This window comes from Cydia pomonella, chromosome 1 (assembly GCF_033807575.1).
Source record: "Cydia pomonella isolate Wapato2018A chromosome 1, ilCydPomo1, whole genome shotgun sequence".
In the NCBI taxonomy this organism is placed as follows: Eukaryota; Metazoa; Arthropoda; class Insecta; order Lepidoptera; family Tortricidae; genus Cydia; species Cydia pomonella.
The window spans coordinates 36649913-36676243 of NC_084703.1; the positions used below are offsets into that span (position 1 = coordinate 36649913).

General features: G+C 37.2%; 1 protein-coding gene and 1 long non-coding RNA gene across 2 annotated transcripts in view; one reads left to right on the forward strand and one right to left on the reverse strand.

Annotated features, from left to right (window-relative positions):
• The first annotated feature begins 418 nt into the window (after positions 1-418).
• LOC133522022 (uncharacterized) lies at positions 419-5091 on the forward strand. The gene is made up of 2 exons (XR_009799979.1): positions 419-1847; positions 4800-5091. It is a non-coding gene; the product is annotated as an uncharacterized LOC133522022 (long non-coding RNA).
• The window catches only part of LOC133521770 (ATP-binding cassette sub-family C member 4-like), a 47732-nt gene continuing 25765 nt past the window's right edge, over positions 4365-26331 (reverse strand). Inside the window, exons 10-25 of the mRNA XM_061856841.1 lie at positions 24925-25089; positions 23372-23509; positions 20334-20501; positions 19951-20064; positions 19569-19813; positions 19355-19401; positions 17964-18173; positions 17580-17810; positions 15366-15472; positions 9687-9810; positions 9157-9330; positions 7488-7615; positions 6916-7038; positions 6423-6545; positions 6173-6333; positions 4365-5058 (exon numbers count right to left, since the gene is read on the reverse strand). Coding sequence (XP_061712825.1) covers positions 4758-5058; positions 6173-6333; positions 6423-6545; positions 6916-7038; positions 7488-7615; positions 9157-9330; positions 9687-9810; positions 15366-15472; positions 17580-17810; positions 17964-18173; positions 19355-19401; positions 19569-19813; positions 19951-20064; positions 20334-20501; positions 23372-23509; positions 24925-25089 — 2559 coding nt within the window. The 3' untranslated portion in view covers positions 4365-4757. The remainder of the gene's footprint in view (positions 5059-6172; positions 6334-6422; positions 6546-6915; positions 7039-7487; positions 7616-9156; positions 9331-9686; positions 9811-15365; positions 15473-17579; positions 17811-17963; positions 18174-19354; positions 19402-19568; positions 19814-19950; positions 20065-20333; positions 20502-23371; positions 23510-24924; positions 25090-26331) is intronic.

Consider the following 26331-nt stretch of genomic DNA (forward strand, 5'->3'; position numbering starts at 1 on the left):
CAGGCCACAAGATGGCAGACCCTCCAACGCGCATGGCCCCTATAGAGTATTATCCTCGAAAAAGCAACATACGTGCATTACATCGCGCGAATTTGTCGATAGATGGAGCTGTACACAAATATACTTAGTATTGGTACTTCCGTTCAAAAGTATTTTTCCTTTATAGTTACACGAGATAATTCAACGTTTGTACGGAACCCTTGGTACGCGAGTAAAACGAACTCGCACTTGACCGGTTCTTTTCTACTAGGCAGCCTAGCATGTGGCCAATCTCCACTTTAGGTGGTCAATGCAAGCAAGTATGTCTGTAATCTTAGTTTCCTTTCTTATCTCTGAGTTTCTGATCTTATCCGATACTTTAACCCCTAACATACTACGCTCCATTGCCCTTTAATATCTTGCAAGTGACTCGCGATGGTTTTGGTAAGATACCTGGGCTATTACCGCGAAAATCGAAGTTCGTCAATTGCGGACATTTTTCTCTGTCACTCTAATTACGTCTTAGTGAGAGTGAAAGACAAAGATTCCCGCAATTTGCGAATTTCGGTTTTCGTCGTAGGTCCCCTGACCGGCTAGCATAAGTTGCGTTCTTGCGCGCGATTCCATACTTGAAGTCGAGCAAGATGTATGAAGTCGCACGCAACTCATGCTAGCTGGTCAGCGTGCCAATCGTGCCAATCGTTCACGCTCCGTAGCGAACGAAACGGAAATGTCACAGTCGCACTAATATGGAAGAGTGTTAACCATTATAACGTTGGCTACGCGGCCTAGCCAGTCTCACAGCCATAGATTAGGCAAGGCGTTCTGCCACTGTTGAACGAATAATATCGCTAACATGAACCTAGTATAACTGGACCAGGCATGAGCGGTGGGGGGAAATAACCGAACGGGATAGTCTTAAGTATCTTTCAGTAGGAGTAGGAGTAGCAGTAGTAGTATAATTGTTTGTCCTTGTCAGAGTCTCATTTTTTTATTCCCTGCCGTAAAAAGTACCTATGGTTTATAGTGGGTAACAGATAACCCGACCAAATTACGTAGGTTGTTTTTGGTATGTTGTCAGGAATGCTAAAACGTGTTTTTAATTTTGTCGTATTGCGTATGTTCTGTTCTGTCCCTCACAGGCGCACGCGTAAAGCACATCTATACGATCCTACCATCTATGATCATTATCATTAATAATTTTACATGCACAAGTCTGATAGGAGATATAGAATAATTCGCCTTCTATACCTTAATGGTACCTAAATTCAATTCGACGCGCCGCGGTTCTTCGTCAATGGACACAGTTTCATAATATATGTATAGGAGGTGAATTATTGCGATCGCCTCGGCGAGCCTAGTGGACGCCAGCCTTTATACTTATTTTACTCTTTGGACTCGTTTAAATCCATCTACTAAAACCTTCTTGCACTTTTACGAGTAGACTGACATTATCATGGCGTTTTCTTTGATTATTGACAAGCTAAATAAACTTAACAATGAAACGATTGAAATAACAACTTAAAAAGAATCAACCTGAAAATGTTCAAGATTAAAAGTGTATATCAATGATAATGACCATTTACGAAGGCACAGATTTTAACGTCTTCTGCTGTGAAAACTGCACGGATGACACGTTGCTATTTTACGCCGAAAAATATAAACCCCTACTCTTCTTGGCAGGGTTGCTTTTGGTTGTCCTTAGCCTAGCTTACAAATTGATTCGTTGTCACCGCTATCGTCAGCGTTCTCGTCGGCGTTGTCTGCAAGCTTTAAATCGAATGAGATACCCTTGCAACTAAACTAGATGGAACTAAATCTAATATTAACATCGCAAATGACAAAGCATCGTATAAGGCAATTAGCAGGTTAGAAATTTTATTATTTAAAATTTTAATGTGACAAATACAAAACACTTTTTCTCCAACATGCGCGGATCGACTACATCATGTTTTATGTGCTTTAGATTGCTGCCAATAGATTTTGATACAGTATTGCTGGCCTAGGCCGGGATAGTACTCCGACGCCGCAAATCACGTGTGCCGGCTCAGGGGGCCTACCGCGAAAACCGAAATTCGCTAATTGAGGGGAACTTTTTCTTTTACTCTCACTAAGACGTAATGAGAGTGACAGAGACAAATGCCCGCAATTGACGACTTTCGATTTTCGCGGTAGGCCCCTGAGGACCTACCGCGAACCACGTTTGACGTGTTGCCTCTCTGTAGCACTTATAAATCGGTACGTAAGTGTGACAGGGAGGCAACACGTCGAACGTAGTTCGCGTTAGGCCCTAGTGGTGATACCTACTAATGGTGTCCGCGCTTCACCCGCGCTACACTCAGCACTTGCAGGGCACTGCGCCTCATTGTGTTAGACCGAGAAATCCTGAGTACCTTGAACTAAAAAGGATATTTCGGTGCATTTGTTTCAGAAAAATACAAAACACAATTCATACCTCAGGGTGAATAAGGGATTGCCTCTTATTCCTCCTCCTCTAGTCACCTCACGGCCTCTGTACTCGTAATAATGTACTAGTTATAATGTATTTGAAACATGCCCTACAATTAAATAAAACTTCTTTAATGTGATATATTTATTTAAAACCTGTCTACGTTAAGTAAAGCCTGACCAGTAATATATGATCACGCACCATATTGCGGAATTTCATTAGAACTAAATTTTTCATACTTAACTGAACTGTCACCCTATACATGAGACTAACGGCGCCCTCTTGACAATGATCATATATCATTCACACGGGATCATCATACACACGGGAGCGGCATTTTAACCTTCAAAAGTAACATATTCCTACCAGTGAGTAAAGTTGTCAGAGTTCATAGGAGTGCGGAGTGTTAGGGTCGGCAACGCGCATGTAACGCCTCTGGAACTGCAGGCGTCATAAGTAAACTTGTGTCATATAAACCTATATTATAACTCGAAAAATCGAAAATATATGTAACTATGTAATGTCTACACATTACATAGTTACATATGTGTATGTTATTTTTTTTAATACTACATCGGTGGCAAACAAGCACACGGCCCGCCTGATGGTTAGCAGTCACCAAGCAGTGATATTAATATAGGTAGTTCTTTCTACTTTTACTACTTTTTGTACTTTTAATATAGTTACTAATTCATCAGTCGTCACACTGGGGAAAAAGTTTTATGCCAAATAAATTTTGAATATTCAAAGTTAGAACTCATATTAGTCCACATTTTCTTTATTGTTAACTTAAAGCTACGAAAAGTATTGATATAATAATATAGGAAATGTACAACCACGATTAAAAACAGATTACAACCACGAAAAAAACGGCCAAGAGCATGTCGGGCCATGCTCAGTGTAGGGTTCCGTATTTATTCATCCGTCACAATAGACCAATAGTTTTTTTTGTATATTTTGTAGACCCATATTTCAATACACATTTTTTCCTAGCAATTATTTCTGAATAAATTAATAGTTTAGAAACTCTAGAAATACACGCTTTCGTGTTCAAAGTCCATTACGTGACCTTTCCGGCGTCATCATCAGACCTTGAAACCTAATCGTGGTCAAAGATGATTACAAGACTTTTATAACAAATCCAAACTCAGCTATGATAATGTTTCATCATGAAGTTCCAGTTCATATATTCCGGCTCCATCATTAGATCAGTACCCCTAGTGTAAATAAATTCGATTTCGAAACGTGACGTACGCGTTTGCGTTTAGTCTCATTTTGTATTGGATTTAGAAAGAGCGCGCCAAGCGGGACGTTTTGGAAACTCAAAATCCTATACAAAATGAGACTTAACGCAAACGCGTTCGTCACGTTATGATGTCGATCAAATTTACACTAGGGGTACAGTTCGACAGTACCATATTATTGTATTGTCATCAGAGCTACAAACAGCTGCCAATTTTCATGACGCTACGATCCTTGGCAGATGGTTAAATTAGTTACCTTAGATTCCATTACATAGTTACATACAGGTCGACCTAATAAAAGCGTGTTAAAATACATCTTCATCAAAAATATTCTTGAAGATCCTTATTCGTTTTTAAAGACCTACCCGACGACACCCCGCACTATAAGATTGAAGCGTAAAAAAACCCCTTACTAGGTGTAGGGGAGGTACACAAAAATTTTTTTTTTAGATTTTTGCTTTGTAGGATTGATTATCTATAACAAATTGCCCTCGGTTAGGCGGACGGACATGGTGAATCTATAAGGGTTCCTAGCTGACTACGGAACCCTAAAAACGAATAAAAGCTGCTTCATCATTTTAATTTAATTTTTCTAATGGTAAAATACTGAATTACCTGCCTAAATGGTATTAATCAATATAACCTTGGTTAGTATAACTTAGGAACATACAAAAAGTCTAGTACTCCTACACTTGGGTGGAATACCATATGTTAAAAAAAAACATAATTCGGTTAATATAATCTAAATTATCTTATACCAATTTGGATTCAAAATCGATGTATCGCGATTTCGCGCTTCTGCATAAAATTTTCATATATAACAGTCACAAGTAGGCATTTATAAGTAAAAATTGTATTTATTCATTGTAAAATGTATAGATTTTTAGTAAAGTCGATATTTATAACTATTTTATTAGTACTCTGTACAGAGTAGTCAGTGTGGCGGTTTTCACAATGGATGCCTATTTCCATCCGCACGTAGCTCCGGTGATAGATATGTGCAATTGTGCATATACTGTCACACTTACACGCAGAGTGGTTCCGAATCAGCGTGACAACAGCGCAAACCGACTCCCCTTTTGCTATTAAGTTTTCTTTGGATTCAGTTCATGAAGCGTTTCTTTCAGATTACTTTGGAAATAGGCATCTTTGGCTATCTGAAACAGACGAGCCATGTTCGAGTCTCCAGTCTCCCGGACCATGGAGGACAGCCGACTGTTGGGGTCGGAGAGCAGGTGGTAGGGGTAGTCAAACTCCGCCACCACGCCGCTGTCCATCACCAGCACGCGGTCCGAGTCCATGATGGTATTGAGCCGATGAGCGATCGTCAGCACCGTACATGACGCGAATTTGCTACGGATCGTTTTCTGTATAAAATTGTCAGTCCTGAAAATAAATTAAAAACTATGTACAGACTTATTTTGAATGTGTTTTGTATATATATACTCGCACTAGCTCTTGCTGTACATACAAAGTACCTAGTATAACTAATATAAATATTTTTAAAATAAAATATCTCCATAAATAATACTATGAAGATATTTACCGATTATGCCTATGTAACCTTAGTAGAGACTAATAAATTAATATTTGTACACTAAATTAATATATGCATATGTGCACTCAATCCTTTTATATGGAATCCTGTTATGGGGAAATGCATATTTTGAGCGACTTCTAAAAATGCAGAAATGTGCAATTATAATCTTGGCTAACGCAAAGTCCAGAGATAGTTGTAGGGACTATTTTAAAAGCTTAGGAATTTGAACATCAGTGTCAACTTATATTTATGAGATATTGTTATATGTAAGAAAAAATCAAAGTGAAAAACAAGGTATCTAGACAATCCGAGACCAATAAAATGTAGATTGAACATTGCTAAAAAATCCCCCAAGATAATGTACAATAAGTTACTCAGCTATTGTACAATTCTGTTTTGTACAATTTCTCCAGCTCAGAAATTGTACAATAAGTTGCCAAAATAAATTAAAGCGACACTAATATCAACGACTTCCGTCTCCAAGCAAAGAAAATGTTACTCGTTAAGACAGCGTAGGAATACCTAAACAATGAATACCTATAATGCCACCACTTTTATAAATAAAAATACTTATTTTTTAAATATAAATTATATATGAATAATATCCAGTATCCTCTAAACGATTATGGCACTTATGTATATTTTTCGATGTATTCATCTTTATATTCGATTGTAATAAAAATATTTAATACTAATTGAGAAATAAATCAAAAATCTATAAATGCTACATAGGAGGACATAGGATAGGTTTTATCGTCATCAATATCCGCACACGAAGCCGCGGGCAGAAGCTAGTAGTTTTATAATAGGATTTTTTTCTGACTGCTTATTCCTCCACCCTTAAAAAGCTTCGAACATTTAAATGTGGCACTACGCCTTATTTATTGATTACAACATTTTACGCGACTCGTAAAATGAAATAAGCCCGTTTAATGCATTGCAAATTAGACTTCTACTTACTGAGGGTCTACGTTTGCAGTGGCTTCATCCATAATCAAAATTTTATTCGATCTGAGTACAGCGCGGGCCAGACACATCAATTGCCGTTGCCCTACAGAAAAATTAGATCCACCCTCTGTTACTAGGAAATCCAGAGAGGGTATTGCAGATTTCATGTCCACCTGGAAAAAATATAATTTAGGTTGTAGGTAGTAGTAGCAGTCCAGTGCAATGAAAATATGTTGGTGTGATTTATACCGTGCGCTCGTACCTGCTCGAGTGCTCTCCAGAGGTCGTCGTCGCTGTACACATTGAACGGGTCTAGATTATAACGAATTGTTGCAGAGAATAGAACTGGCTCTTGAGGTATGATAGAAATTTTGGTTCGGAGATCCTAAAAAACAAAATTTTGTACATTTAGAGATTCAATACATTTGTAACTAAACGCAAAAGTAGCAAATATAAATATGAACTCGCGCTTTATTAACGTAACCAATATGTAAATCAAGCCTGACGAAAATTAACAATTGTACTAATTTCAATTAATTTAAAACATAATAATAATACATATAATATAAATAAATATAATAATATTAATGTATAACATAAGTTAACACAGTTTCATGCATGTATTTACTTAAATAGAAACGCTTTATTGTCGTAACACAATGGAATCTATGAACTTAAGGACTATGTACTTTCTTTTACAATTCTCCCTAAAGTTTCATCGCGCATTACATAAAACGAGAAGAAATAAAACTTACTTGTCGAGCTATCAGCGACGTGTCCAGTCCGTCAATTGTGATAGTACCGTCCAAAAATGCAAATCTGAATAATGCAGAAATTAGGGACGATTTTCCAGCGCCAGTTCTGCCCACTACACCAACCTGTCAAGAATAATTTGGTAAGTACACTACGAGCATACTGGTGGTAGCAATAATACTACTCTAACTGGCGATCTTCCTGTAACAACCTTCAGTTTATAAATGGTGTTACTTGTGCGGCCATGTTTCGATACTTTACATATCTAGCGCAGATAATTATATATGTTGCTAACTCGCTATACCTATACCTATACCTATATAAAATTGCTTCGAAAGATACATTACAAGCAACAAATAAGTAGTAGTAATGGTACAAATAAGTCGCCAGCTTTCTGGAATAACGACGACGTAAAAAAGTAGACTCGACCATTATCTACCGTACCGAACCGTAGCACCTAGTTACCAATAATTGTTTATGTTATGCAAAAATATCGTTCTTCTTGTCTTCAGATTATTCTAATGGTATGTCATTATTTAGATAGGTCACGAACGTTTTGAAAGTTTTTACAAACCTTCCAGCCACTTTCGACTGTAATATTTAAGTTCTTTAGCGTCGGGGCTTCGTCGGGCGCATACCGCATGTTCACGTTTTGGAATACGATCCTGCCCTGTGATGGCCACATGTTGGGAGTGGGCACCTCTGTAATACCAAGCATATAATAAATAAATAAATAAGATTACTTATTTAAATTTTAATTGTCTTTACTTTAAACAACCCCTTACATAGTTATTATCTGGGCCCTTACATTTCATGCCCTTGACGCAAAAATGACGTAATTTAACATACAGGGAGTTTTTTAACAACACTATATATTTAGATAAGTTATGTATTGACGCGTAGAAAAATTAATACTTATTACATAAATATACTATTCACAAATCAAAAACATGTATTATTTTTTTAAACTAATAATGTATTATTTAGTTGAGTAACAATAAGATGAAAGCCAGTTAATCGTTTCTCAAGTAAAAAATGCTTAACGGCTCAGAAAAGATCAACATGTAAATACTTTGTCAGACCTCTACAAAAAGGGGCCAAACTGAAAACCAGCGCTGGACGCCAGTCTAGCATATGCTGAGCTTGATACCCACAGCCAACATGTCTTGCTAATTTTGATTACCAATTAGTTTAGACAATAAGTTAGTACTTAACCTAGAATAATTTAGTACATACTTAACCTAGACTTTATGTATTGTTTGTATTGTTTTTCTTTGTATCATCATGTTTTAGCAATAAAGTGATTTGATTTGATTTGATTTGATTTGAAGTATCTATATCATTTAACTAAATAATTAACTTGTGATTGTGATGTGATTATTACGAAAATACTAATTGGAATCACACTTTATGTAGCAAGACGTCATTTTTCCGTCAACGGCATGAAATGTATAGGCCCCGTTATTATAAAATCTCTCGACGTCGACTCTCACCAAGCATGGATGTCTCAAGAAAAAGTTTTTCCCATTTTAAGTACACTGTTTTGTTCTGTTATGTTTATTATTTTAGTAATATCCCCAAGTATTTTTTTGAACGGTACTTACTAAGTAGTATATTTTAAGATAAAAATTCGTAGCTATCTATTAAATAATTCAATAATTGGTACATTACCATATTAAATACCCATTCTGACTCTGATAGAAACCGTAAAGCTTACATAATTAATAGTGAAAAATTTTCCCCAGGTATAGAAACGTTTTATTAATTGTGGGTGATGATTTTTTCTCAGTGTAATCTGACAATTAATTGATTATTACCAAAATACTAATTGGAATCACACTTTATGTAGCATGACGTCATTTTTCCGTCAACGGCATGAAATGTATGAGCCCCGTTATTATAAAATCTCTCGACGTCGACTTTCACCAAGCATGGATGTGTCAAGAAAAAGTTTTTCCCATTTTAAGTACACTGTTTTGTTCTGTTATGTTTATTATTTTAGTCATATCCTCAAGTATTTTTTTTGAACGGTACTTACTAAGTAGTACATTTTAAGATAAAAATTCGTAGCTATCTATTAAATAATTGGTACATTACCACATTGAATACCCATTCTGACTCTGATAGAAACCGTAAAGCTTACATAATTAATAGTGAAAAAATTTCCCCAAGAATAGAAACGTTTTATTAATTGTGTGCGATGATTTTTTCTCAGTGTAATCTGTTGCAGAATGTTAACTTACGTCCTTCAAATAGGTTTGTCTCGGTGTCAATGCGGGTGTACTCGAGTACGCGCTCCACGCTGGTGAGCTGCGCGAGGAACTCCACCAACATCCGCGCGCCGTGCTGCAGCATCATAGTCAGCATTAGGCTCTGTGTCACCGCCAGCCCCACGCTGCCGATCTCGATTGCTCCGCCTACAACGTTCGTACCTTTAGTATTACACGACGGACAACGTAACTGTGAATCATTCGACCCTGATACAAATCGAAAATATGTTTTATAATTGGGATCAATATAATATCCGATACGATATCGCTATTAATAGGAGCCGATACCCCATACCCGAAAATCTTTATACTGTGTGTTCCAAATATATAATTGATATCGATTCGGTCATTATGTTAACAGTTTGCAAAAAAATACATATTATCGTCCGTAATATGAACAGTGAACATAGTCACCGGTAGTCATCGGCTCAAATAACTGTTGTAAAAGGCATAAGTATGTAACTAAACTGGACAGTTAATGCGGACACGTAACCAATACTTACCAAAGTCAACGTATAAGAAGACAAATATTATAGTTGCCAAATAAATACAGCATAGGGAATCCAAATAAAAGCCGAAAGTTGCACCCCCTCCTAAGAATCCATTCCAAGCAGCTGTATGCAAATTCTGAAATTATTATTATATGTATATTAATTTACAGGTACCGACACAATCAATGTGGAGATTAAACATCAAAGTTAAGTTATTTTGATTATAAAATTGTGGAGAGGCCTGGGCCACTTTATTCTGTCTTATTCGATAAAAAATGGTTAGTAACAGTTATTCATTGAGTACTGCTTGGTTGGTCTCGCAATCGAGTGCATCGTATAATATACTGTCCTGTACCCCTAGTGTAACTAAATTCGATTTTGAAACTTGACGTACGCGTTTGCGTTTAGTCTCATTTTGTATTGGATTTAGGAAGAGCGCGCCAAGCGGGACGTTTTGGAACCTCAAAATCCTATACAAAATGAGACTTAACGCAAACGCGTTCGTCACGTTATGATGTCGATCAAAGTTACACTAGGGGTACTGTACCTGTCAGTCGTACTCGAAGTGCCGATACGTGAGTTTTATCAAAAATACCCCAGCAAACTTTTTGTTAGAACCTTGTTTTTTGATAAGTACCTACACTTGTCTTTATAATATATAATTTTTGAAGTCATTTATGTTATTAGTAATGTAACCATTATGGAAGGTGGAGGTAAGGAATAAAATCTCCCTGTACCAAAAAGTGTCATCAAAAAACCTTAAATAGGTGGCGCTACAATACTCATAGCTAGAATACTTGAAAAAAAAAAATAGATAGCGCACTTCACTCCGTCAATAACGCCTAGGTTCTTAGCTACTCTAGCGCTACTCTGGAGAGATTAGAAACTATTATTTATTTACCCACAGTTCAGTTCAGGTCAGTTACAGTTCTACCATAAGAGATTTCACTCCTTTTCCACACTTCAAAGTAACCATATATCATATCATAACATAAAGATTCATTAACTTTGAGTAGTGATATTTGTCAAAAATATAAGGAGGTATACTTTATTCCGCTTTACGAGCAATATTGGCTATATGTATTTTTATTTTTATGTGGTTTACCTATTAAATATATCCTTAAGCCACTATTAAACTTGATCTCGTTCTAATATATTATTGGTCCATGTAACCGGCAGTTACGGTACGTGTGTATTTATTTGCACAGAATAAGTAGGTACAAAAGTGTCTTAGGTGGTTGACGTTGATCTCCTATTGACAGAAATAATTAAGTGAAGTAATACATGTTACTTAGAAGTAGGTTGATTATTGCCATGCATATTTTGTTTGTGTTAGGTACCTTAATTATTATTTTTAGCTTAGGAAAGCTGTTTATCACAATTTTGAAAAATAGTTTTTTGTTCATTTATTTGTTGCTAGCATTAGAAGTCGAAATTTTGTTGATTTTTTTTAAATAAAAACTCTTCTTAGGACCACATACTTTTCTTACATCAATTCTTGTTATGTTTTTAATATCCCTACGTTCTACTTTCATTGCTTCAAATATACTCACAATATGCTATTTCTACGACCATATAATTTTGGACCATATAGTCTAGCTCTCCCTTAAGAAAAAAATTATCCCAAAAAAATGTGTGTGTGTTTTTATTTTTATATTGTTAAATCTACTAAAAATATTCTTAAGTTACTATTAAATTTTATCTCGTTCTAATATGTATATCAATAACCATAGAAATGACAGACGCGTTTGCAAAAATTCTAATTATTTTTGCTCTAAGTAACCCGCAGTTATGGTACCTACTTTTTAGGGTTCCCTACTCTAAGGGTCAAACGGGACCCTATTACTGAGAATCCGCTGTCCATCCGTCCGTCCGTCCGTCCGTCTGTCACCAGACTGTATCTCATGAACCATGATAGTTAGCCAGTTGAAATTTCAATAGATTATGTATTTCTGTTGCCGTTATAAGAACAAATACTAAAAACAGAAGAAAATAAATATTTAAGGGGGCTCCCAAACAGAAAAGTGATTTTTAGATAAGGGTACGGAACCCTTCGTGCGGGAGTCCGACTCGCACTTGCCCGGTTTTTTATTAAACACTAAATATACATGCTTGAAACGTTCCTAATATACATAACTAATGTAGGTACATTTCATTTCGATTCACAATCGCAAACTAAAATAGTATTTATACAATCGTGATATAATAGAGAGCTTTTCAGTCGAGTACCATGTTTAGGCAACGAAACTTGCTGAGTATACAATTTTCTACGAGACATCTAATAAATAATACTTACGACTATTTGCCACCCGTTTAGTCTTTTCTATGGGAGCGCGGCGGCACGTGATTGGTATTTTTTTTTTATAGTTGACTACAGCGCATCGTAATCAATATTATAGTTGAGTTGGGGGCCCATATATGAAAAGTGCGCAGTTATAGTTTTGTACACAAAATCTTTTTTTCAGCCATTACTTACAGCCGACGAGTAGAAAAGTATGATTTCAAAATATTAACCGGCCCCGACTGCTCATTAAATGTTACGATTTGCAGTTAAGAGGAGGGATTTGAATAAAAGATACCCGGAAACAACTGTAATACTGGAAAAGGTGTGAGCCTGGACTTACGTAATTAATTTATGAAAGAGTGAAACATAACACGCTGTCCGAACGTGAAGAGAATATTCAATCTTTGAAATTGACCCCCGGGCAACCCCCGAGATCTAACAGTGTAAGACGTATTCATAACTATTTTTCCTTGCGGCAGTTCTTAGCTTTTCGATAATGTTAATAATCGATCTAGAAGTTTGATGAGTATCAGCTCTTTTTCAAAATGATGTACAAGGCATTTTTGACGTAAAATGTTTTTTCTGCATAATGCATAAGGGCTTTTTTAATTTAATAGTTATTATTATAGGTACTCAAATCAAAACAAACTGGCTTTTCTATGGCATACTTTCGTACCTGAAGGATGTTAATCTGAACCCTATTGTTGCTTAATAAGCTTACGATGTTTGTCCGCCCGTCCGTCTGTCAGCGGGCTCTATCTCAATAACGTTCTTAAGTATTTAGATATTGCCGCTTTAACAACAAATAACAAAAAGTAAATTAAATAAACGATGTTTTGGCGTTTCTTACTAATTATGTGTCGGTCGCTCACTTATGAACTGTAGGTAATAACACGAATTAGCAGACGGTTAAAATTTATTTAATTTACATAAACAACAACAAATGTATAAATTAAATTAAATTAAACATCAATTTTTTTTTTATTTTACTGTATCTATATAGCGGTTAATCATACATTCCTCAAACTTGGTGTACCTTGAGAAATATACTGTTTAATAAGCAACAACAAAAACCGGTCATGCGTGAGTCGGTCTAAGGGAAATAAATGAAAATATTGTATAAAATTGTATGATGGGTCTGAACCCTTAGGACGCGAGTGCAACTCGCACTTGGCCGGTTTAGACAAAATAAAAGACTGGCGCCGTGACTATGTATTGTGCTAGCCCAGCTAAAAGCTAACGGAAACTTTAAGTGTTGCGAGTGCGAGCGTGGCACTATTTTTCTCTACGATGTAGTTGTTTTATTTTATAATAACAAAAGAGGCACTCAGCGCAAACCGTTCGCATGGCAGCATATTGACGAACCACAAAAAGGAAGATGAACATCTCATACATACCGTTGAATTACGTAAATGATTCCTTGCGACTCGATACTTGCTACGGTTGTAAACTGTCAACAGTAAGCATAGTTACGGATGCTTAGAAGTAACTCGAAAAATTAAAAAAAAAATGTTCCCAACATCCGTAAAAAACCTTGAAACCTATCAATTACCTAGCTTTATGGGAAGAAATGGAAGAAAGGAACAAAGTCGTCAATAATTTAAAAAACTTTCAATTCTGAGCACTAAAAGTGGGTTGATGCAGAAGTAAAAATCGCAAGTCTTATCTTAGCGAACAAAATATTAGATGGCAACGCAGTTTCTCTTCAATTTTGCAATTTTATTACCTCCATACAAAGGTTATTGCTGACTGCACAAGACTACACTCGGGAGCAAAAAAATCGACACAAGTCACATTTTTTAGTTTTTTTCAATTTTTCTGAAAACGTTGAATATTTCAGTGAAAATGAAATTTCAGTATTATTGTTTATTAATTAAGCTATCAAAAACATTAACAACTGTTGAAATCGGTTTGGTAAATTTCAGGTTATTGTTATTTTTGTAGAAAACAACATTTTACCTGCTGTATTTGATTTCACAGTATCTTTGAAGTATAGTCCGCCACAGGATATCCTAGGCACACATTGAGCTCTGCGGGGCTAGCACATCCCTGCACGAAGCGCGCTCAAACATTTAGAACGAAGATAGATGAAAATATTAAAAAATGTATTTTACGCTGTCGTAAAAACCTGTAAGTATCTAGTAAAATACGCGGTTTCCCCTCTAGTTAAAAACTGTTTAATCGCTTCGTTAAAACGCTTAATAACTAAAGTTAGAACTGGTCTTCCGAAATATAAATAATAGGGTTGATACTAATCCCACCAAAAACATTTTCATGTAAAATGTTGCCAAGACGAAACCATATGTCTCGCACTGTCCAAAAGTTATTAGATCTCATGTGAAGCCAAGCTTTTAACTCTACACGCCCGCCTTAACTCTACAAGCCAAACTCTACACCTTAGTCAAAATATGTGGTTTTGTGCAATAATACTTCTATGCCAAATTTCAGCTTTCTAGGACTTAGGAAGTATCCTAAGAATTTTGATAATCATCAGTGAGTGAGTGAGTGAGTCAGTGACGAAATCGAGGTTTTTTGATATTAGTATAATCTAAAGTAAGCTATGCAATTGAAACTTCATATGTTTAATAAGTCTACTATTGACATACTCGTAATATCCCTAGAATTTTGTTTATCTGGTATAATCCAAACCCATGTTACGAGTATGAGAGTACAAAAAAACGACGAAGCGAGCGAGAAAAGGACTCGTCTTGGCGGGGGCACTAACTTTTCTCGTGCTCCCATATTTTAACAGGTGAACTACATTAGTTATAATTTCACTTCGCAGCTCGTGAACCCGTATGGCTCCAACGCTCAACATCTGAATCGAAAAAAAATCACTTACTCGTAATAATCGAATCCGCTTACAAAATTTGACGAGAACTGGTTAAGAAATGCGACATGTAGAGAAAAACAGCTGAAGTCGGACAGACATACGACAGCATTTTGGTCCAACCTGAAATGGAGACGCTTCGCGCTGGCTCGGTCATAAATATAGTATAATTTTTGGAAACACGAAGTAACTATTGATATTAAGGTCACATATTCTATTAACATTTAGTCATAGTTTAGTTTAAAATATGTCATTTTAGTAGGGCAAAAACCAAATGGAAATCCGTTCAGTCGTTTTTGAATTTACCTATCGCGAACAGACGCGGCGGGGGACTTATAAAATGGCCGTGACTGTCAGACAGACGGCAGACGCAGACGGTCGGATGGACGGTTCCGTTTTGCCACTTTGTCTGCGGAATACCAAAAATCTTTTAAGTATCTATTTGCTTCCTTATTGGAGCTACGAAAAATTTGGGTTGAAAAGCGGTGTTTAAAAGCAGTTGCGGGGCAATACGACTTAATATGAATATACAGTAGGTATGTAGGTTCCTATAACATAATAACAATTGAATAGTTACCTGATGCCGATCAAAGTCTTCAATTAGTTTCTTTTGGGCTCCACAAGATCTTATAGTTGAAATGCCATTAAGAGAAGACGTCACTAAGCCGAATACGGGACTCTTTGCTGCAAATAAATGAAAAAAATTACTATGTTACCTATTCATAACGAACTACATACCTATTCTATAACTAATTTATATAACTTATCTTCTAATCATCTTATCAAGATATTACGCGGTTATATGTTTAACGGTATGGTGGTATAACCATAAATAGCGAGCTGCATCTTTTCCTGGCAGAAACCGAGTGCTTGATAAAATGAAACATCGATAGGTACGAACCTCGAATCTGTTAGATATTGACATGAGTTTTAAGTCAAAGATAACATAAAACAAATGAAAATAGGCAGTTTTACTGCAATATGTAGCCCCCAAAGTGCAGCTGTAGCACATATTGTAAACAATTGATTAACTTATAAATAGTGCCTTAACCAGTTTTTAGGGTTCCATAGTCAACTAGGAACCCTTATAGTTTCGCCATGTCCGTCTGTCTGTCTGTCTGTCTGTCTGTCTGTCCGAGGCTTTGCTCCGTGGTCATTAGTGCTAGAAAGCTGAAATTTGGCATGGATATATATATCAATAAAGCCGACAAAGTCGTACAATAAAATCTAAAACTTTTTTTTTTTTTAGGGTACCTCCCCTACACGTAAATTGGGGTTGAAATTTTTTTTTTGTGTGGGGAATCGTTGGAAAGGGGTATCAAAACTAATAGGGGTCTTCAACAAACATTTTTTGATAAAGTGAATATATTATGCGATAATCGCTCCGTAAGAAAAAAATATGTGTCCCCCCCCCCCCCCCTCTAACTTTTGAACCATAGGTCCAAAAAATATGAAAAAAATCGTGCAAGTAGAGCTTAAGAAATACATTCAATGAAAACTATAGCGGACATGATCAGTTTAGCTGTTTTTGAATTATCGCAAAAAGTTTCCCCTTCATAGTAAAAAGACTTACTTTAATTAGGTACTGATTATGCAAATTTGCCTATTTGTTTAACTCGGGTGAAAGGTACCGTTTCGTCCCTTGGTTAACAATTTACTATACTTTAAGCTCCAGTTTAGCTTATTGTGACGGAAGAGTAACTACGGAAGCATGTCGGGCCACGCTCAGTGTAGGGTTCCGTAACGGAACCCTACACTGAGAGTGGCCCGACATGCTCTTGGCCGATTTTTTTTTAAGGTTTCTCTTTGACATTGATGCATCAAGGCTACAGTGGCCTACCGCGATACACGAAAAACAAAATTTATTTATCTGCCTCTTTATTGCTCGAATGTGCAAGAGTGACAGAGAGGCAGATAACAAAATTTTGATTTTTAAGCAGATACAATTTGTAACAATGCATCCAAACTGTTATCTATAATATGTATAGCTTACTAAAGTGCCACGGAGCAAGAGAAAAATATTAATTCGCATATATTTTGACACAAAAAATGGGTGCAGCATTTCGAGAATAAAGATTAACAGTAGATTTAATATCTACTGCAGTGTCATTATTTTTTGCAATACATACCTAAATTGTGATATCGATATCGAGTGGCTATTGTGTGGGACGGTGAACCATTAATAAGTGAAGAGCGATGACATTTATACATACTTTTTGGGTATAACTGGTTTTGATATATCTATCAAAATACTTACAATTGAACAATGTTTTCATCTCAGTTGCATAAGTTTTTAATATGTTTTTCGGTTTATAAGTTTGTCTATAAATATTTTTACGTAAACCTTTTTACAACTTTATTTAACTTTCTCTGTTAGTGTGTAAGTTTGACCCACTTCCCGATTGAGCTCAAAATTTGCATATATGAAAGTCAGATGATAATGCAATATTATGGTACCAACGAGCTGATCTGATGATGGAGGATGGAGGTGGCCATAAGAACTCTGTGTTGAAACAACGCAACCTAATTGTGTTTGGGGTTTATATATAGTATTATTTACCTATGGTAAGAAAATTACAGTCAGCGCGAAAAGCTTGTACCGAAAATTTAATTTTTGCTTAAACTTATTTTTATTAGTTTTCAAAAACAGTTTTATTTAATCGTATTTAAAATTTGATTTAAATACGAGTAAATTAAACTGATTTACTAAAAAATAACATATAAAGTATCGTGAACATTGCTTAGGTTCTTAAAATCTCAATGATAGCTACGACTTATAATAAGTACTTACTTGTGCCTTCCAAACGCTTAATGCCCTGAGCAGCGTTTAAGTAGATTTTAACGAAGATCCCAAATATTACAATGAGCACCGCAGACGGTATGAGAGTCCAATAGAGAGCGATGGCGTTAAGCGTCAAGATGGCGCCCAGCGTGCTGTAGATCTGGAACACGTCCAGCAGCGTACGCGGCAGTATCTCGTCCACTGCGCCGATATCCTTGGTGAAGCGATTTAGGATACGCCCTGCAAATAGCTCGAAAATAATACTCGTCGCTTAGCAGGCTTCCTCCCTCGTCTCATGGCTACATTTAATAAGAAGGCTAGTTGCTTTTTAAATAACGTCAATATATTTAGCCAATTAAAGATGAAATGGTGAACACTTAGAATGTAGGTTACCTGAAGAGCTAGTGTCAAAGAAGCGCATAATGCCCCTTAGCATGACTGAAAACATTTTGTTGTGCAGTTTTCGGGATGAAGCGATGCAGAGTTGCACAAAGGGTAGCACGCGCACGTTGACGAGCAGTATGAGCACGGCAATAATGCTGCCGTGCACGATCAGGTACTGCCGCGTAGTGAATCGACCCACCTGCTCATCCAGCCCGCCATCTATACGATCAAACATTTACCAAAATTAATGGTACGTCTCTTCCTAGTCTACTAGCAAAAACGTCGAACAGCAGTGTCAGCATGGTTTCATTTTTATCGCTTGTCACTATGCCCATCACTTTCGCGCTTACATACTTGTTAGAACGTGACAGACATGGTGACAAATGATAAAGAGCCGACCATCTTAGGCCTACAGGTCTGTTATATTTATTGACTATTTAATGAAAAAAAATTCATTGGCATGTGCCATTTACGAGCTCAGAACTTAACTGCTGGAACTAAAACACACAACACATGGCTGCTATTAGTTATTATAGGAAGTCGTTTAGCCCTCAATGCTTGTTATAATTATGATTATGTTGATATTTTTTTACATAATCTGCCGAGAAGAATCTCGCGCCGGCAGCTTTCTCGCGCAGAGGATTGCTATCGCAATACAGCGCGGGAACGCTGCCTGCGTGATGGGCACCTTGCCGAGGGGCCTAGGTTTAGAAGGTAGTTTTTAGGGTTTTTTTTTAGTTAGGTTTAGTTTTAGTTGTGTTATCATAATTTTATATATAATATATTGTTTCCTTTTCTGATTAAATAGAAGATATTGATAAAATAGATCAAGAGAGTTAATTTTATCTGGACAAAGAAATTAACCACGTCGCGTGCCTTGTCAATCATCATTGTTGTAGATAGAACATTGAATTTTGACAACCCGTCTAGCCTTGTAGATGGTGACCCTGCCTGTGAAGTCGATGGACCCGGATTAAAATCCTGCTAAGAGCATTTAATTGTGTGATGACCACAGATGTTTGTCCCAGATGGGTGTTTTCTATGTATTTATATATTACATATATCGTTGTCTAAGTACCTACAATACAAGCCTCATTGAGCTTACTGTGGGTCTCAGTCAATTTGTGTGATAAAATCCGATAATATTTATTTAGAATAAGCACCATTTATTATTTTCTTATTTTAGCATCATGCGTATGAAATCCGCCATCTTTATAATTTTTTAAATAATAAATTTGCTTGATTGCTGTCACAGATACAATTATTTTATAAATATATCCAGCTACAATTAGTAGCTGGATATATTTATAAAATAATCGTACTGTTGGTATGAAGCGACCTAATCTTCTCTTTTTCCGAGATAAAATTTTGATTTTTTGTAAAGTAACAATTTTATTTACCGCTATCAACTCCTGCTTCCGCTTCATGTCTTGCCATTTCATTTGTCCTGTAAAAACGAAAAAATAACTGAATCATACTTTTTATTTAAATATGTATTAAGTTAATTACCTGTTTGTTTACAGCTATACTATATCGTGGTTTAGCGAATTCCTATAACGGTAGCATGTACGAGTAAGTTAACACTCGGCTTCGCTTACTTTAATATAAACTCACCACTCGCTGACCCAATAGTCGGCTGAGGCTGCGGCCGCGGTGGCGGCCAGCACCACGCCGACCGTGAACAGGACGTAGCACACGCTGTTGCCGGTCAGGAAGTAGGCGGCGATCACCTCCAGCCGCAAGCTGCCCGACTGCCGCTCCTCGGCCACGGCCACCTGAGCCTTGAACTCTGGCTGCTCCTCGGCTTCGCTGACTCTAGATATACTTCTCTTAACTACGTTTGATTTGTCCTCACTTTTCTAAAAAAATAACAAATCCTTGAAACAATATATTCTAAGCAGGTACTTTCACATCAGTTCAATTAAAATCGATTTCTGTAATTGCTTTACAAAATGAAGTTACATAAGCTTTAAGAATATTTTAATGACAAACTTACTGTGCTGAGACTGACAGAGTCTTTATCTTTTTCTTTGTCTTCCGATAAAAATCTTGTCAAGTCTCTACCACTCTTCATTAATTCTTGGAATGTTCCCATGTTTTCGATTTTGCCCTGAAATAAGGATTTTTTCAAATTATTGGTTTATATTGCGTTGTGTACGTTTGTAATTCAATATTTCAAATACAAGTATTTCTTAGTACATATTATTTAATTATATTGTGTAATTCGCTATAGTCAAATTATGTTATCCTGTGATTGTATGGGATCATAAATAAATTTCTGCAAATTCCATTCATGATCAGGCAGGCCGTATATAGAAAGTTCAATAGTTTAGTAGTAGTCGGGTGTGAACATGTACTCGTAGTAGTGTTGTATCCCACCTCGTTGAGGATGATGATGTAGTCGGCGGCCTTGAGGAAGTGTATCTGGTGCGTGACGAGCACGCGCGTGCGCCCGCGCAGGTACCCGTTGATACACCCCTCGAACAGCTGCCGGCCCACGTTCGCATCCACCGCCGACAGCGGGTCGTCTAGCAGGTAGATGTCCGCCTTCAATACAAATATAGATTAGACTCATTTACTTGTCATTTTGAAATTGTATGTAGGTATTCTGCCTGATAAGCAAGAGGTCAGGATTTTTAAGACAAATTTACGGAGAAAAGCCGCGGATGGACGAACAGACAGAAAGTACGTAGTTGACTACGGAACCCTAAAATCAATAAAAATTACATTTCGAAAAAAATCTTTTATTGAATAAATGTCATCGATATCTATCTATCGACAAATTCGTGAGGGACTAGACTGTTGCCTTAAATATTTTCGTTTAAATTCCAATCTTGCTGATAAGACTTGGAATATACCAAATTTTGGTGTTCAAAGTTTTGGTGATTTTTCTAAAGGCGTTAATTACGTTATTATTTAATTATAAATCATTATATGTCCATATCAACGACGACGTAGAATTTACGAATTCCGTGAAGCAGGATTTAGCAGAGCGTTTAGTGAATCATTAAATCCACTTTGAAGTGCGCGATAAAATACATAATGCGATTTATATAATTCAATTTTAGGTGAGACTAGCTTATATGCTTATGGTTTAGTGACTGAAGTGTACGCATACATTTGTACGTAAACATTTGGAGACACATAGTTTGCTTAGCGGTACGAAAACTGCTACGAAATCCTTAAGTATAGAAAATAAGTTTAGTTTCTTAACGAAACCCACTAAAATAAATTTATGTTAGAATATGCCTAATGTCTACTTAGTACAGTCAGCATCAAAAGTAGCGGATGAAACAACGCGCCAAAAGTATTTGATATTCCGTACAACTTTTCCAAATGTAGATACTTTTCTGAAATTCGCGTTCAAAAATATATCTTGTACAGTCTTAGTTGTTCTATATTAAAGACATCACTTTTTGTTAAGCTGTTACAGAATAGTAGATACTTATGAAGCGTTATTTGATCCGCTACTTTTGATGCTGACTGTATGTACGTGTCTACGAGACAAGTAGGTATTGTCTATATATAATACTTGTAAATGTATTTATTCTCATCCGTATAAGTCCGTTTGAAGTCGGTGCCAAGCCAAATTTAGAAGCATACCATGATTTTGATGCGATTCGATAAAGATGCGACTATATAAGTATATACAATATGTTGGATTACCCTACTACGACAGAAATGAACATACTTGCTGTAGGTAGGTACCTAAGAACTCACAGTCGAACTTTCTTAGCGCAGTCCGTACCATGTTTGTCGGTATATTAGTATAAATCCAATGCGTTTATTTGCCGTTGTAATTTTTAAAGAGCCATTTTTACTAAATTTCGAACTGTCCATAGCACGCAAGTGTGGAACTGAGACTGAGTTATTTCCGGTCCCTTATCCAAAGAACTTCATTTCAAAATATAAAACAATTCTAGGACCGTCTTCAGGGCTTAAACTTTGTATCTTCATGCCAAATTTCACCTAAATTGATTTAGATGTTTAGCCGTGAAAAGGTAACAAAGAGACAGACAGAATTTATTCAACGTTACCTATACTACTATACCTATTACTACTGTTGTAATGTGATTTATAGACATAAAACTGATTATTTTTGACCGATATTGTTACTATTTGGCTTGGCAGCGACTTCAAATATATCAGTTGGTAACGCATATACTTAAAAAAGGATAGGTAATATTTTATTTTATCGTTTTTGAAGTCAGTTTACTTTTTTTGTAATCAGTTTTTATTTTTCAATTTTTAGTTTTAAGGCATTGTTAAGAGCTTATTATGAGTGACGCATGATGCATGAATGAAAAACACAATCATTATTACCACTAAATTCGTTAACTTTAATAAATAATCAGGATTTTCCTCGAGTCCGTCTGGGCAATCATTTCTGCCAATATTCTAAATCTAGCCCCGCCACTGACCGAATCCCTCAACCCTCCGATCACTCAACCTCACAGCACATCAACCCCTGATCACTGAAACCCTTGACCCTGAACCACCAAACCTTCAACCGCCACTCCCCGACCCCTTAACCCCAGAACATTTAACTCCTAATTCTAACCCCTAATTCCTCAACTTCTAACCCCAGACCACTCATCTCCTACCCCCCGATTGCTCAACTCACAACCCCCCAGTCCCCGACCCATCAACTCACCGCCCCCTCAACCCCCTAATCCCTCAAACCCTGACTCGTCAAGCCCCACCGCCTCAACCCCCAACATCAGACCCCCGTCTACCTTCACCACCATCGTCTACCTCACACACCTCTCACACACCTACCCCTCACGTTTTAATTCCAACCCTACCTACATCTAAAATCATAAGTATCTGGTAAATATCAAATGATATTTCGTACATAAGTTCCGAAAAACTCGTTGGTACGAGCCGGGGTTTGAACCCTCGACCTCCCGATCGCAAGTCGCACGCTCTTACCGCTAGGCCACCAGCGCTCTCATTGGAATGCTCGTAACGCATGCCGAGTCAATTCTACTACCTACCGTGTAACAACTACCGAATAATTTAAATAATATAATCTTCATTCAATGACTACGTTAAAGAATATTTCTGTTAAATAGAATAACAGGCAGTGACTGTCAATTATAAGTCAGTAGAGGAACTATATGTAATAAATAATGCCATTAATATTGAGCTCCCAACTACACGCGTCAACGATCGGCGCTGATCATCCGCGCCGAGCCCTCGGCGGCGCCGATGATCGGCTCTAGGGGGCTACCGCAAAAACCGAAAATCGCAAATCGCGGGGATTTTTCTCTTTTACTCTCACTAAGAGGTAATTAGAGTGAAAGAGAAAATGCCCACAATTGACGAACTTCGATTTTCGCGGTTGTAGCCCTGATCATCCGCGCCGCGCGAGCTCTCGGCGCCGACGGTCAGCGTGATTCTAAAACCAGCCTTACCTCACGATAGACAGCGCGGGCCAGATTGATGCGCGCGCGCTGACCGCCTGACAGCGACACGCCGCGCTCGCCCACCAGTGTCTGATCGCTGAACGGAAACTGCTTGAAATCCTTCTCGAGTGCGCACACTTTGCAAACCTGTATCATATAATATACTATGGTGTAAGTGTATTAAACAATAGATGTATCTTTTATGTAATACAATACTGCGCTCTTATAAACACATTTGATTCCTATTTTTTTTCTAATAATCTAACTTATGCCCCGTTCATATCTATTCCAGTAGCATTCCAGTCCATTGACCGAAGCCAACACTGGAATGCCACCGGAATAATGTGAACTGGAATTGGAATATTTTTATTTCAGTGAACACTCGTGTCCAGTGACTGGATTACCGGTCAACTTTTTGATTTCAGCTCGCCCAATCTAGTACCACTGGAATTGTAGACAGCCAATCCAGTGCTGGATTAAACGTTAAACAATTAATGCGTATTGTTGTTTTTGGTTACAGTCTCCATAAATTCACTGGATGATGGAAATGACTGGATTTAATGTAAAAGATAGCTATAGGTATGATCCAGTCCAGCGCTGGCTTCGCTTCACTGGACTGAAATTCTATTGGAATAATAATAAATGTAAACCGGACATTATAGTACAGTTTTGAAATAAAATGCTGAGTGTCTAAGAGATAATATAATCGTTAATCGTTGTAAATAAAGCCTGTGTCACTTTCACAGTACTGAATGTCCTCGACATCGTCATGGCCTGAGCATTCGTACCTTATTAAACCAAAAATAAGGTAACCATTGCTATTGTGTGTGAATTACGCGTACGTAGATTGAAATGTCATATCACTTATGGTTCATTTCCGCCGTCAGCAGAAAATGGCGGCAAATGTCAAAACATAGGTGCGAAGGTTGTCCTCCCATAGAAAATTTAAATTTTCTACGGAGAAAGTGGGTTTGCCAGAGTATATATGGTTTTCCAGACAAGAATTAAGATTTCCTTTTTAGAATTTCGTAACATTTTCCTTAAAATAAAACTATTACTCTGCACCGTATAAATTATTTCAAAACAACAAAAATCGACGGGAAAGGAGGAGATAACATTCGGACAATCGAGAAACTACTATAGGGAGCGTGCATGAACTGTAGAAGGCAGCACAAGAGCCGTCAGATTTTATACTACGTCGGTGGCAAACAAGCATACGGCCTGCCTGATGGTAAGCAGTATCCGTAGCCTATGTACGCCTGCAACTCCAGAGGAGTCAGATTTTTGGCGCGAGGCGTAAATGTGATGTTTATTGTTCCGATGTAGCCCACAAGATGGCAAAACCTACTATGCACAAGAAAGCACGTGACGTGTAAATGTGCATGTTTATGGTTCCGATTCAGGCCACAAGATGGCAGACCCTCCAACGCGCACGGTCCCTATTCTTGTCATAACGTTACTTAGGTACTCTTTTTTTTTTCTTGTGGTTCAATTTGTAGGTAGGTAACAGTTAGTACATAATGTATAGTTATGTTATAGTCGTATCTAGGCTAACTACTTACGGTTTTGTATTTGCTTGCGATATACGGCAATCCGAATAATATGTTATCTCGGACCGTCGCGGGGAAGAGCCACGCCTCTTGGCACGCGTAGGACAGCGAGCCGTATATTGACACGCTGCCAGACGACGCGCTCAGCTCCTTCAGGAGCAGTTGCAGGAACGATGACTGGAAAATATCAACATATTTGTTGCACAGAGGAGGTGAATGAAATCAAGACTGGCTGTCCCAATTACCTGACTTTAGGTAAAAAATGTAATGTATTTACAGTTCTACAGCTTATCTTAGGCGGTTGGTCAGAAGGTATTTTGAGACTGAAACTAGTTTATACATTATCACATCATTACTTACTTAACATAATACAAATCAGCGTTCCACCAGTCCGTAGCATACCATAATAAGTTCTTACCCACCGCCTCAGTTAAACGGTACAGCCAATATACTTATAGGCATAAATGAATAAGTATGTTATGATTCATTGGTGTGGGTTCAGGTTTCCAGACAGTACAGTAATAGTTTGAACGTTATAGTTAAAAATAATACACTGATATTATTGATTTCGTCGATGTACAATCAACCCTAAAGGAGAATTCTTAATAAAGATATAGCTTGTCATAACAACAACACAAGAACGTTAATTAAATAATGTTGTGTTTAATAACAATATACTTGACGATGAAGCTTTGACTCCTAGTTTCACGCTCGTGGCCATAACCAGAAGGGATGGACATTAACACAACTATCCAGATAAACACATAACGAAATGACTAAACAAGCCTTTCGCGCGCTCGGCCATTCCGTAAAATGACCGGACGCTACGCCGGTGAGAAATGAAACACGTAAAAACAACTAAAACTAAACTATAAAACAAAATATTTAATCTAGGTGTTGTTAATAAAACTGATGTAAAGGCACGGATCTTCAGTGAGGGTTATAAGGCGGCGGCACTTAATCAATATGGAGGCTGCGGCCGGGAGTCCGCATGATAAGACCACGCGCCACCTGAGCAGCCTCGTGCTCCGAGAGCGAGCCAAACAAACACTCGCCTTAATTGAATACTAACTTTGCAATTCAAAATGGCTTTCTAAACATATCCAACAAGACCTTTCAAAAACATAAGGGTTAATCATTGTCAAAATGGATTCATAATTATCTTACCGACAATTACCGTTAACTACTTTTCAGAAACAATCACGGACTGTTATTTCAAAGACATTATTCATTCAGTGTAGGTATTCTTATCATATTGATACTGATTAGAGAAAATAATAGTTAAATCTTTATTTTAGTAATCACATTTGTACACTTGTAAGACTATTAAAGCACAAACAAAAGTAAGGTATCTATAATGTATGTGTCGCCATGTCGTGGCCAGGACATTTTAGAATTAATCACTTCATGATATGGTTA